Source organism: Oncorhynchus kisutch, linkage group LG1 (assembly GCF_002021735.2).
Source record: "Oncorhynchus kisutch isolate 150728-3 linkage group LG1, Okis_V2, whole genome shotgun sequence".
NCBI classification, from domain to species: domain Eukaryota; kingdom Metazoa; phylum Chordata; class Actinopteri; order Salmoniformes; family Salmonidae; genus Oncorhynchus; species Oncorhynchus kisutch.
Window position 1 is genome coordinate 26,580,877 of NC_034174.2, and position 13,703 is coordinate 26,594,579.

The following is a 13,703-nucleotide window of genomic DNA, read 5'->3' on the forward strand; positions in this document are numbered from 1 at the left end:
CACACACACACACACACACACACACACACACACACACACACACACACACACACACACACACACACACACACACACACACACACACACACACACACACACACACACACACACACACACACACATACACACACACATACATACATACGTACATACATACACAGTCACAGTCATGTATTCACATAGCATATTTCCTCTTCTCATTCCCTTTTTGCAACCAAATTATGGTATGGTGCCATGGTGTGCTTTGATAGTTACTTTAGGAGCTGCTTGCTAACTCTACATCGGCATTTGGCCAGAAGCAATAACTGGTGTATATGATCCCAAGTTGTATAAAAATCTAAGTAGCTAGTGTAACTAAATACTGTAATTGCTATGACTCTTATTGTCTACTGGGATAATAGAGTATTTAGTGTAGTTCCAGACATGCCAGTGTGATGGGCCATCTTGCTTTACTGTACCATTTGAATGAAAGACATTGCTTCCAATACCTGTCCAGGTAAGCCACTTAAGAACTTGATAGAGATACTTTTTAAGACTGGAAGGGGAAATAAACCAATAGTCAAGATGTGTATCTACCTTTGCATTGGATGTCATTTCCTCTAGTACTGTATGTCTCTTCCACAGTTCATCTTGTTTGTTTTTGAACATATTCACATTTTCCAGAGATGACCAAGCCCCTGTTGATTGAGGAAAAACATTGGTGGCATGGTGTACACTACAGTCTCGGTCTGTTAGGTTGTCGTCTCTCGTCTCTCCTCTGGGATGAAAGTACACTAATAGATATTCAGTGCTGGGTTTTCACTCAGCCATGCGTGCTCTCCTTCATATTCCTCTGCTGGGAGGTCAGCTCCACTGTGACAGTTATAAGCCTCTTACAGGGCTGCCTTTCCATCTTGAATGAGCTCTCTGAGCTGGTTGATGTCTTTTGTTTTGTATCTGTGCTGACCGCAGACTACCATGATCTTTTATGTTTTGTGGATGTCTAAGTTGTTGTAGATTAGGGTAATTAGATTTTTTTTACAGGTGGACGATAGGCTTACTCTTTTCCTTACACTGTTAAGCCTCTTAGATGTAAAGTTCCTGCATGGTTCTGGTACCGGTTCCGACCAACATTTTCACTTATAAATCGATCTGTGGACACCGTATGCATTTTACAGTTATAAGGAAGGTGAAATCTTATAGTTAGTCATTTTATAATTTGATTATACTATATTTAGAATGCATATACATTATTTAAAGCCTCATTCATACAGTTTTGTTGAATAGGAAATACATCATATAAAATATTTCATATTTTCATATTTGTATCATATTTGTACTGTGTACTTGAGCTCAAAAGTGACTACACCTCAGCAATTTATAACTATTTTTACCATAAAGTTGAGATTTTAACCTTTCTTGGAGTATACAGAATTACTAGTTATTGTTCATGGCCCTCTCATGATAAATACATACTTTTGGGGATTACGTAGACTACATTTTAGATTACATTTACTTACATTTAACTGGTATAAATAATTTAACATGATTGAAAATGTGTGTTTCAGTTCAAACAGTAACTGTAAGCCTACATAACTCTCACAGATTGTAATTTAATTACTGTTTCACAGTCCAACATGTCTTTTCAATTGCACCACATTCCGGGCTATAAACGAGAGTGCTGAGATACAGTACATGTGACAGGTTGACTTTGTAAGAGCTTCTAAGTTCTAAGAGGCTGAGAGTCAGTGTCATGGCCCAGGCAAATTCTCCAAATCCCTAGTAAGACTTAGCTAATGGAGTTCTCTCGTGATTCTAAAGGATGGACTTCTCATCCTTAGTATACAGGCATAATAACCCTCTAATATATTGCAATGAAATGGGGTTAAAACAATCATCAGACACAGAGAAAGTGTGGTTTCATTTTATACAAGGTGTCTCTGAGAGGTAGGCCTTAGGCAGTGTTTTTCCTGTTTTCCCCGTTTTCACTAGTATGAGTTCGCTTGGTTCTAAGATTTGTATTCGAGCCAAACAGCTTGCTTCACAGAAGGCAATGACATCTATGGCTGATTATCTTTATAACACAATGGGCCCCCTTTCACTTCATAGAATGAATGCAGGTCATCTGGGGCTTGTCGAGATGATGTAAAGCACCAGGTTTGCAAAGATAAGTAATGATTTCAAGCAGGAGAGAAGTAATGGAACAACAGAGTGTTTCTGGAATCCTGCAGTGTTATGAAAATGTAAATTGAGGGCCTTGGGATACATGGGTGCAAAGTACCTCAGAGACCAAATGCCTAAGAACCCTAAAATCTCAAATGTAGTTGTGAGTCAGAGAGCATACAACACACTGAAACACAGAGAGGTGCTTGTGTTGCGTGTGTTTACTACACTGTGCTGCTGTGTTTGCTGGCTGTGCTTCGCTTGGTTGGTTGGAGGACCGTGTTCATGAGTCATTCTCTCTGCCCTGGAGCTCTGCAGCCAGATGAAGGAGCATACATATTTCCTTCTTCTTTTAGTTTCTCTAATATACCATTAAGGCATCATTACATCTCTGTAAACATTTATTCAACACCCAGAACCTTTCAAAATGAACTAAATATTTATGAATAATTTGGTTATTTCACCTCAGTTTTTTGTCATCATTTCTGAGCAGTGTGCTCTCTCTCTCTCTCTCTCTCTCTCTCTCTCTCTCTCTGTCTCGCTCTCTCTCTCTCTCTCGCCCTGGCTATGATGTTATCCCTTGTGTCTTGTACATACCAGTACTACCCAAAGGGAAGAGGTGGGCGGGCCAGGGACTTGGCTGACTGAGGGCACTACAGGGAAGGGGTACACAGTGCATGACAGCGGGTGCTGCGGAAGGTTAAGGATGCCTTACAAGAGAGCCTTTTGTCAGAATCAACCCCTGATGAATAGACTGCTCAGTATATGAGAGTGTGTGGGATCCGTTCTGCATTCTCGTCAAGCCATCAAGTCTCTTCACCCATTTTAACCATTGAAAATGCCTGGCAGTCAACTTCAAATGCCTAATGGAGCAAATATCTTGACCAGAAAATATACTTGAATTCATTCAGGGGCTTATCCAAGACCCAGTGGTACAGCACACAGAGCGTGGTGGAGGAATCCTTGCAGGCAGCCCTCCCTCTGAATAGGCAGGCACCCACTGCGTCAGTAACCTGATTACCCTAGCTGTCAGTCTTAATAAGGCCAGGCCTCAGATCCCCACCACGGGACGGGACAAACTTGGTCCTCCGATAGGGAGTCAGAGGACAGACTTGGTCCTCTGATAGGGAGTCAGAGGACAGATGAGGAACAGGACGGCAGCTCTTCTCCGAACACAGACAGACAAAGACAAAGTGTGCAGGTATGGTAAAACTGATCAATGGGGATTTCACATGACGTTGTTAAGGCTATTACAGTTCCTGAAAGCAGCTGTTGCAACTAACTGTTGCTGTGTTAGATTCATTTTTGAAAAGCAAGCACAGGGCATTATTTTTAAAACTGTATAAAGCAGCTAGACTCCTTTGAAATATTCAGAATCTGATTCTATTGTTGTGCCTTACTGGGATAATTTTCTGCGTGTGTTATGTTTGCGTGTGTATGTTTGTGTGTGTGGTGTATCACATTCATTTCTTAATTTTCCTTTTTACTACATGGGTGTCTGTTTCATTCCTTCATCTAGTTGGGAATAGTCTTTCTATCGAGGCAGTCTTGTTGGAAATTCAACCATTTGAAATATAGAATGTTGCTCAAGAATAAAAGCGAAGGCTGAAAGAGAAAGAGGAGGAAGAGAGCGAGAGCGAGAAAAAGCAAGAGAGAGACGTGAAGAGAGGGGAAGGAAAGCATAAAAAACTCGGAGGCAGCAGTCACTAAGGGGAGGGCAGCCGGATACAACTAGTGGGTGGACCCTGATGATTGTATCTGAGCTATGGACACACGCAGCAATCCTCTCTCTTACATGCTCCGTTTCACCAAACGGAATAGATTTAATATGTTTTAAACATAAATTATTTAGTAGGCGGATTCTTATCAGTGTCACGACAGAGATATTTCCTGCCTCACTGTTTCTTACATCACCCCTTCTGTCTGGCTTTTCCTCAGAATTCAACAGGAAGCTCTGTACAGACTGAGACTTCTGGATCCTCCAGTGTTTTACAGCCCTCTCTGCACTGACCATTGGTATAAGAAGAGAGACTGCTGCCTGAGGCCTGGGTACAGGGAGGCTAGGATCCTAACACTGCCACACAAGCAGCTCCACAGTAATGTCAGCCACCCTCCTGGACGCTGATCCCATCTATGCCACGGTGGTCCACACTGCCAAGGCTGAGGCCAGGGAATCGACAGGGGCTGTGGCTGTCCCTCCAGTCAGGCTGAAGCCTCCGGGGGTCCTGAAGTTGACCCGGAGCCTCTCCAAGTCGGACTCAGACCTGTTGGTGTCTCCCCTGGGTGAGGAGGATGGGGGTCTGAACAGCTGCTGTGAGTCTGTGGCTAACTGCAGTTCTGGGAACAAACAGATGGAGAGATCGCCCTCCTTCGCCTCCGAGTGGGATGAGGTAATTCTCTGGGTTCTCTGGGTGGGGTGATAGGCAGGGATTGGCACTGGGAGAGTTAATGCATAGTCAGGCTTCAAATATAGCTTTTAATTCCTTTAGGGGCAGAGGGGAGAGGAGGGGGAGTTGTAATGAGTGATAAAGAGAGGAAGGAAGAACAGTGATAGACAGGAGGTAAGGGGCAGTAGTGGCGCTGACTTTTACCCATACAGTCGCTGCAGAATGCCTGCAGGCAAGTGCTGAATGCATGAGTGGCCTGATCACTCCCACCGATACCCCATAGCAGCCCTGGCACACAAGGCTAATTGGGCTTGGGCTGTCACTCCTAATACAGTCAGACTGCTTACTATGGGTCAACCCGCGCATGGCTTGACGTCTCTTCTGTTCCCCCGTTTCCCCTGCTTTCCAGTAGGCTAATGCGTGCCAACCCCAGCCTCAACACTTACTTCAATCCTGGTCTGACGCTGTACTGTTTTGAACTCTAGTCTAGATAGAAATTATTGTATTTTCTGGTTCATCCCATCCTGCTCTCTGACAGGACTATGTGGTTCCCTGGCCCCCTCTCTGCTCTCCCATCTGCTCTCTGACAGGACTGTGTGGGCCTGGCCCCCTCTCTGCTCTCCCCTCTTTGACAGGATTGTCTGGTGCCCTGGCCCCCTCTCTGCTCTCCCCTCTTTGACAGGATTGTCTGGTGCCCTGGCCCCCTCTCTACTCTCCCCTCTTTGACAGGACTGTCTGCTGCCCTGTCCCCCTCTCTGCTCTCCCTTCTTTGACAGGATTGTCTGGTGCCCTGGCCCCCTCTCTACTCTCCCCTCTTTGACAGGATTGTCTGGTGCCCTGGCCCCCTCTCTGCTCTCCCCTCTTTGACAGGATTGTCTGGTGCCCTGGCCCCCTCTCTGCTCTCCCCTCTTTGACAGGACTGTCTGGTGCCCTGGCCCCCTCTCTGCTCTCCCCTCTTTGACAGGACTGTCTGGTGCCCTGGCCCCCTCTCTGCTCTCCCCTCTTTGACAGGATTGTCTGGTGCCCTGGCCCCCTCTCTGCTCTCCCCTCTTTGACAGGACTGTCTGCTGCACTGGCCCCCTCTCTGCTCTCCTCTCTTTGACAGGATTGTCTGGTGCCCTGGCCCCCCTCTCTGCTCTCCCCTCTTTGACAGGATTGTCTGGTGCCCTGGCCCCCTCTCTGCTCTCCCCTCTTTGACAGGACTGTCTGGTGCCCTGGCCCCCTCTTTGCTCTCCCCTCTTTGACAGGATTGTCTGGTGCCCTGGCCCCCCTCTCTGCTCTCCCCTCTTTGACAGGATTGTCTGGTGCCCTGGCCCCCTCTCTGCTCTCCCCTCTTTGACAGGATTGTCTGGTGTCCTGGCCCCCTCTCTGCTCTCCCCTCTTTGACAGGACTGTCTGGTGCCCTGGCCCCCTCTCTGCTCTCCCCTCTTTGACAGGACTGTCTGGTGCCCTGGCCCCCTCTCTGCTCTCCCCTCTTTGACAGGATTGTCTGGTGCCCTGGCCCCCTCTCTGCTCTCCCCTCTTTGACAGGACTGTCTGCTGCACTGGCCCCCTCTCTGCTCTCCCCTCTTTGACAGGATTGTCTGGTGCCCTGGCCCCCCTCTCTGCTCTCCCCTCTTTGACAGGATTGTCTGGTGCCCTGGCCCCCTCTCTGCTCTCCCCTCTTTGACAGGACTGTCTGGTGCCCTGGCCCCCTCTCTGCTCTCCCCTCTTTGACAGGACTGTCTGCTGCCCTGGCCCCCTCTCTGCTCTTCCCTCTTCTCTCTGCTCTCTGACAGGACTGTTTACTCAGGCCACGCTGGGAGGGGTGTCCTGTTCTGTTCTTAAGGGCATCCTGTTTTGCAGCTGCCCCGGTGTGTCTGTTTCTTTTCTAGTGTCATTTGGGGAAGGGGGGGGGGGGGGGAGAGAGGATGCAAGGGCAAAGACTTACTCAGGCTTACTCATAAGGAGATCAACAATGTTCCGTCCCTCTCGGACAGTCCAGAGCTAGTGTCTACATTACACACACTTAGGAGGAGAGGAAGCCAGGTGTGACACACACACACACACACACACACACACACACTGCATACTGCAATATGTTGGAGTAACTGCAGAGGAGGCCATATTCCTGTTGAGATTGGTTTGCTCTCAGACCTTAGACACACTCAGATTTAGACTACAGCATGTCCAGCAGTTAGAGCTTGAAATTCTCAGCTGGGCATTTATTTATGTCCACAATTGTCTGAAGTAATTTATAGTTGTAATTCCTTGTTATTATCTCACCCTGATTATGCTTGTCCCATTTATTTGATTTGATATAAGCGTTATAGTGAGGACATTTTGGCATACAGTATGCTAATAACATGTATGATGATAACTGATCAACCGCTTTACAGCTTTACATCTGTTAAATTCTCTAAAGACACATCTATCTAAACCAGACATGTTACAGATGCATACATCGATACCTCTAGCCATTAGAGACGCTTTGAATATCTCCTTTCTTTAGTGAGCGCACTTCAAATGACCCTTTTGTATCGGAGAGATGATTGTGGTTGTAGTGGGTGGTGTGTGTGTATGTGTGTGTGTCTGAGTCTGTTGTGGCATGCTCTCGTCCATTTCTCTCATCGTGTTAACATTGTTGCAGTCTATTGGGGCCCTGGCTGAAAATAATTTTAGCTGGGAAAGAGGACTAACATGTTCAGCACATATGCTGGTTTAACTCAGTTCATAATTTATGTGGCTAGCTAGGGCAGAGAGAACATCTATTTATAAGATCTATTTTGACAAAAAATATCTCACCCAGCGAAACACGAAGGCCATGTCGCTTTCCCGCCTGATGTCCCCATCCCGCCCACTGCATCAAATTGACACAGAGCAGGCTGTTATTATGGTGCGGGAATGTGAGCAAACCTGCTTGGTTAAACATAAAAAATCTATTGATTTAAATTCTGTACTCATCATCGAGCCGATAGAGCCAACGGGTAGTTCAGCATTGAACCAGGTGAAACAAGCATCCATACAAATTAGCCCACCTCTGACATCTCTGACATGGTGAAGTTCCAAGATGGCGTAGCAGTCAGTCGTATTTGTCCTTCATCTTGTCGTGTCCCAGGTATATATATATTTTTATATATTTTTCTTTGCTCGGAAAGCTCTCGCCAGTTTGTACAACGCGATTCAACCAGAGCATACCGGACCTATTTTTCTCTCCATATCCCCGGATTCCTAACACAAGCTCTGAACCTTATCACCTTCCGACCTTCGCAGCTAACGTCCCCTGAATGCTAGCTGTCTAGAGCACAACGGACTGTTGGCTTACGAGGCCATCGAATACATTCCGAAGCCACTAGCTAGCTGTCAGCTATCCTTTGCTAGCGGTCATCAGCTACCTTTATCCCGGACAACTCTCGCCAGTCTGTACAGCGCGACTCAAACCAGAGCTAGTCGGACTTATTCTTCTCCATATCTCCGGATTCCTACCGCAAGCTCTGAACCTATTTTATTTATGTAAAAATGTAAACATTTTTATTATGATAAAACAAAAATTCCACCTGGAATTATAGCAGCTAACGACCCCTGAACGCACAGCCGCTAATCTGCGGCCTGCTAGCTATCTAAAGCACATTGGACTGCTGGACGTATTTGGACGTATTTCTTCAGACACTATACATATTTTGCCAATTGGCCTGGTTTACCACACGGAGCCCTGCTGATCCGTCCTCTGATGTAACTGCACGAGGGGGCCACAACAGACTTTCCTCCGTCGTGTCATCCCTCTAAGGCCTTTCTGTTAGCCTGCTAGCCCTGTGCCGCTAGCTGCCTGAAGCCACGCACTGGACTTGTATGATCACCCAGCTACGCATGCCTTTCCCTAACGTCACCATGCCGTGTCGATGGCTGTTCTGGTTTGTAACTATTGTTTTATTTCACTGTAGATCCTCTAGCACTGCTTAACGTGCCTCGGCCAACAATTTAGTTCCACCTCCCACACACGCAGTGACATCACCTGGTTTAAATGCTATTTCTAGAGACAATATCTCTTTCATTATCACTATATGCACAGGTTTACCCCTACTGTATTCACATCCTACTATACCTTTGTCTGTTCATTATGCCTTGAATATATTCTACCGTGCCCAGAAATCTGCTCCTTTTACTCTCTGTTCTGAACGTACTAGGCATCCAGTTCTGTTAGCCTTTAGCCGTACCCTTATCCTACTCCTCCTCTGTTCCTCTGGTGATGTAGAGGTTAATCCAGGCCCTGCAGTGTCTACCTCCACTCCCATCCCCCAGGCTCTCTCATTTGTTGACTTCTGCACCATAAAAGCCTTGGTTTCATGCATGTTAACATTAGAAGCCTCCTCCCTAAGTTTGTTTTATTCACTGCAATAGCACACTCCACCAATCCGGATGTCCTAGCCATGTCTGAATCCTGGCTCAGGAAGACCACCAAAAACCTTGACATTTCCATTCCTAACTATAACATTTTCCGACAAGATAGAACTGCCAAAAAGGGCGGTGTTGCAATTTACTGCAAAGATAACCTGCAGAGTTCTGTATTACTATCCAGGTCTGTACCCAAACAATTTGAGCTTCTACTTCTAAAAATGAACCTTTCCAGAAACAAGACTCTCACCGTTGCTGCTTGCTATAGACCACCCTCTGCCCCCAGCTGTGCCCTCGACGCCATATGTGATTTGATTTCCCCCCATCTATCTTCTGAGCTCGTGCTGCTAGGTGACCTAAACTGGGACATGCTTAACACCCCGGCCATCCTACAATCTAAGCTTGATGCCCTCAATCTCACACAACTTATCAATGAACCTACCAGATATAACCCCAAATCCGTAAACACGGGCACCCTCATAGATATCATCCTAACTAACTCACCCTCCAAATACACCTCTGCTGTTTTCAACCAAGATCTCAGCGATCACTGGCTCATTGCCTGCATCCGTAATGGTTCTGCGAGCAAACGACCACCCCTCATCACTGTCAAACGCTCCCTAAAACACTTCTGCGAGCAGGCCTTTCTAATCGACCTGGCCGGGGTATCCTGGAATGACATTGACCTCATCCCGACAGTAGAGGATGCCTGGTTATTCTTTAAAAGTGCCTTCCTCACAATCTTAAATAGGCATGCCCCATTCAAAAAGGTAGAACCAGGAATATATATATCCCTTGGTTCACTCCAGACCTGTCTGCTCTTGACCAGCACAAAAACATCCTGTGGCGTTCTGCATTAGCATCGAATAGCCCCCGCGATATGCAACTTTCAGGGAAGTTAGGAACCAATATACATAGGCAGTTAGGAAAGCTAAGGCTAGCTTTTTTAAACAGAAATTTGCATCCTGCAGTACAAACTCAAAAAAGTTCCGGGACACTGTAAAGTCCATGGAGAATAAGAACACCTCCTCCCAGCTACCCACTGCTCTGAGGCTAGGAAACACTGTTACAACCGACAAATCCACTATTATTGAGAATTTCAATAAGCATTTCTCTACGGCTGGCCATGCTTTCCACCTGGCTACCCCTACCCCGGTCAACTGCCCGACACCTTCCACAGCAACCCACCCAAGCCCCCACCATTTCTCATTCACCCATATCCAGATAGCTGATGTTCTGAAAGAGCTGCAAAATCTGGACCCCTACAAATCAGCTGGGCTAGACAATCTGGACCCTCTCTTTCTAAAATTATCTGCCGAAATTGTTGCAACCCCTATTACTAGCCTGTTCAACCTCTCTTTCGTATCGTCTGAAATTCCCAAAGATTGGAAAGCTGCCGCGGTCAAAGGGGGAGACACTCTAGACGCAAACTGCTACAGACCTATATCTATCCTACCCTGCATCTCTAAGGTGTTCGAAAGCCAAGTTAACAAACAGATTACTGACCATTTTGAATCACATCGTACCTTCTCCGCTATGCAATCTGGTTTCCGAGCTGGTCATGAGCCTCAGCCACGCTCAAGGTCCTTAACGATATCATAACCGCCATCGATAAGAGACATAACTGTGCAGCTGTATTCATCGACCTGGCCAAGGCATTCGACTCTGTCAGTCACCACATTCTTATCGGCAGACTCAACAGCCTTGGTTTCTCAAATGATTGCCTCGTCTGGTTCACCAACTACTTCTCTGATAGAGCTCAGTGTGTCAAATCGGAGGGCCTGTTGTCCGGACCTCTGGCAGTCTCTATGGGGGTGCCACAGGGTTCAATTCTCAGGCCAACTCTCTTCTCTGTATACATCAATGATGTAGCTCTTGCTGCTGGTGATTCTCTGATCCACCTCTACGCAGACAACACCATTCTGTATACTTCTGGCCCTTCTTTGGACGCTGTGTTAACCAACCTCCAGACGAGCTTCAATGCCATACATCTCTCATTCCGTGGCCTCCAACTGCTCTTAAACGCAAATAAAACTAAATGCATGCTATTCAACCGATCATTGCCCGCACCTGCCCGCACATCCTGCATCACTACTCTGGACGGCTCTGACTTAGAATACGTGGATAACTACAAATACCTAGGTGTCTGGCTAGACTGTAAACTCTCCTTCCAGACTCACATTATGCATCTCCAATCAAAAATTACATCTAGAATCGGCTTCCTATTTTGCAACAAAGCTTCCTTCACTCATGCTGCCAAACATACCCTCGTAAAACTGACCATCCTAACGATCCTTGACTTCGGCGATGTCATCTATAAAATAGCCTCCAATACTCTACTCAGCAAACTGGATGTAGTCTATCACAGTGCCATCCGTTTTGCCACCAAAGCCCCATACACTACTCACCACTGCGACCTTTATGCTCTCGTTGGCTGGCCCTCGCTTCATACTCGTCGCCAAACCCACTGGCTACAGGTTATCTACAAGTCTCTGATAGGTAAAGCCCCACCCTATCTCAGCTCGCTGGTCACCATAGCAGCACCCACTTGTAGCACGCACTCCAGCAGGTATATCTCACTGGTCACCCCCAAAGCCAATTCCTCCTTTGGTCACCTTTCCTTCCAGTTCTCTGCTGCCACTGACTGGAACGAACTGCAAAAATCACTGAAGCTGGAGATTCCCATCTCCCTCACTAGCTTTAAGAACCAGCTGTCAGAGCAGCTTACAGATCACTGCACCTGTTCTTCATAGCCCATCTGTATACAGCCCATCTATCTACCTCATCCCCATACTGTATTTACTTATTTAGCTCCTTTTGCACCACAGTATCTCTACTTGCACATCCATCTTTTGCACATCTACCATTCCAGTGTTTAATTGCCATATTGTAATTACTTCACCACCATGGCCTATTTATTGCCTTAACTCCCTTATTTGACCTAATTTGCACTCACTGTATATAGACCTTGTTTTCTTTTTTTCTACTGTATTATTGACTGTATGTTTTGTTCATTCCATGTGTAACTCTGTGTTGTTGTATGTGTCGAACTGCTATGCTTTATCTTGGCCAGGTCGCAGTTGCAAATGAGAACTTGTTCTCAACTAGCTTACCTGGTTAAATAAAGGTGAAAAAAAACATGTCTTCAGTCATGGGTCTTTGTACACTTGTCCATTAGTCTGTACTGTGGCCTGTCCTAAAATAGTGATCCTGTTACATTTCCCTTATTCTAAATTCAACCCATTTAACATAACCTGCTACGGAAATTCTCCTTTGTTGTTAGGACACAACAAACAACCTGGTCTCAGAGAAAGACATACTATTATATGTCCTCTAAGAAGTATGATAAGGTATGGCATCCAATTAGTATGCTATTGTACGACCGTCAAACTCATTGTGTTCCAGTGGAAGTGATTCATTGTCAATGGAGCAGTCTGCAACGCTGCATTGGGAATTCCGCACTTGACTGCTGTGCGTTCTGTGTACCACATGCCTTCAATATTTTCAACTTAAGCGTGGCTTTACCTTGCGGTCGTATGAACAGAAGTTAGCTAACTATCTAACTACAAAGCTAACTACTTTTCTAGATAGCTTAGCTAAGAAATTGCCAGCATCTAGCTTCCACTTTCCAGCAAACTATTTCACATTCAACTGACCAGGTCATCCAATCGCATTGGCAATATGTCTCCATGCAACATGTTTAACATGGAGGTCCCGGTAGCAACTGGTGCTTTGGTCAAACAAGGTAGGGAACCCAGAGACAGGGAAAACAACCTTCCCCATGCTGCAAGCCTTTCTGCAGCTTTGTGAAGTATATGTGTGTCAAGTAAATGCGGACTAGACAGCCGGCAAAAATAACATACAGCAAAATGTATGCGCATCTGGGGGACATACAGTGTAATAAGTATGATACAATACGTCCTATAATCCGTATGATAATGTACATATGTCACGTTCGTTGTTAGAATCATCGGATCAAGGTGAAGCGTGATATGGTTTCCACATATTTATTTAGTGAAACGCACAAAAATATAAAGTACGAAACGTGAAGTCAATGAAGTGCTAACAGGCAACAAAACATAAACAAGATCCCACAAACACAGGTGGGAAAAATAACAACTTAAATATGATCCCCAATTAGAGACAACGATTACCAGCTGCCTTTAATTGGGAATCATACAAAACACCAACATAGAAAATAAACTAGAACACAACATAGACATAGAAATACTAGATCACCCCCTATTCACACCCTGACCTACTATACCATAGAGAAACAATGGCTCTCTATGGTCAGGGTGTGACAACATATGCTGTTCCATTCATAACACAATCTATAAACGTAACAGGATAATACGAATTTCCCTGAGATCACGTTGATCCCACACAAAGCATATAGCTGACAGTGATTCATCATGATCTACATAGATGGGTGTATAACTAACACATTTACATTTGTTTATATGGGGACTTAGCTAAGTGATAGCTTGACTGTCCAAAATTTGTTGAATTGCCATAAAAAAAAAAATGGTCATGCATCACTATACAAATGTAACCACAGACCCTTAAGAGGCAGAGACACATGAGAGGGCCTGGTTTGGAGAGGAGGTTTTATGGGTTGATGAGCCAGTTGGAGTAAGCAGCTTCCAACAGGTCTTCTCCCTGGCTCCTTGGTGTGGGTAACAGAGCAGTGTGACAGCAGCATGGCATCATCAGCAGATATTGAATGGCCCACTAAGAGGATTACCATAGATCCCAACTGATTGCAGCGTGATCACTTTAAGAGGAACACAATTGATTTAA

At 45.7% G+C, this 13,703-nt stretch overlaps 1 protein-coding gene across 6 annotated transcripts in view; it reads left to right on the forward strand.

Moving 5' to 3' along the window:
* Positions 1–2,731: 2,731 nt before the first annotated feature.
* LOC109896879 (ankyrin repeat and SAM domain-containing protein 1A-like) overlaps positions 2,732–13,703 on the forward strand; it is a 42,224-nt gene continuing 31,252 nt past the window's right edge. For 2 of the 6 annotated variants that reach the window (XM_031807637.1, XM_020491311.2), the window contains exons 1-2: positions 3,097–3,343; positions 4,081–4,532. In XM_031807637.1, coding sequence (XP_031663497.1) covers positions 4,242–4,532 — 291 coding nt within the window. In that variant the 5' untranslated portion in view covers positions 3,097–3,343; positions 4,081–4,241. Of the gene's footprint in view, positions 3,344–3,898; positions 4,533–13,703 lie in introns of those variants that run through there. The other 4 variants (XM_031807726.1, XM_031807764.1, XM_031807683.1 and 1 more) reach the window with 4 other exon arrangements.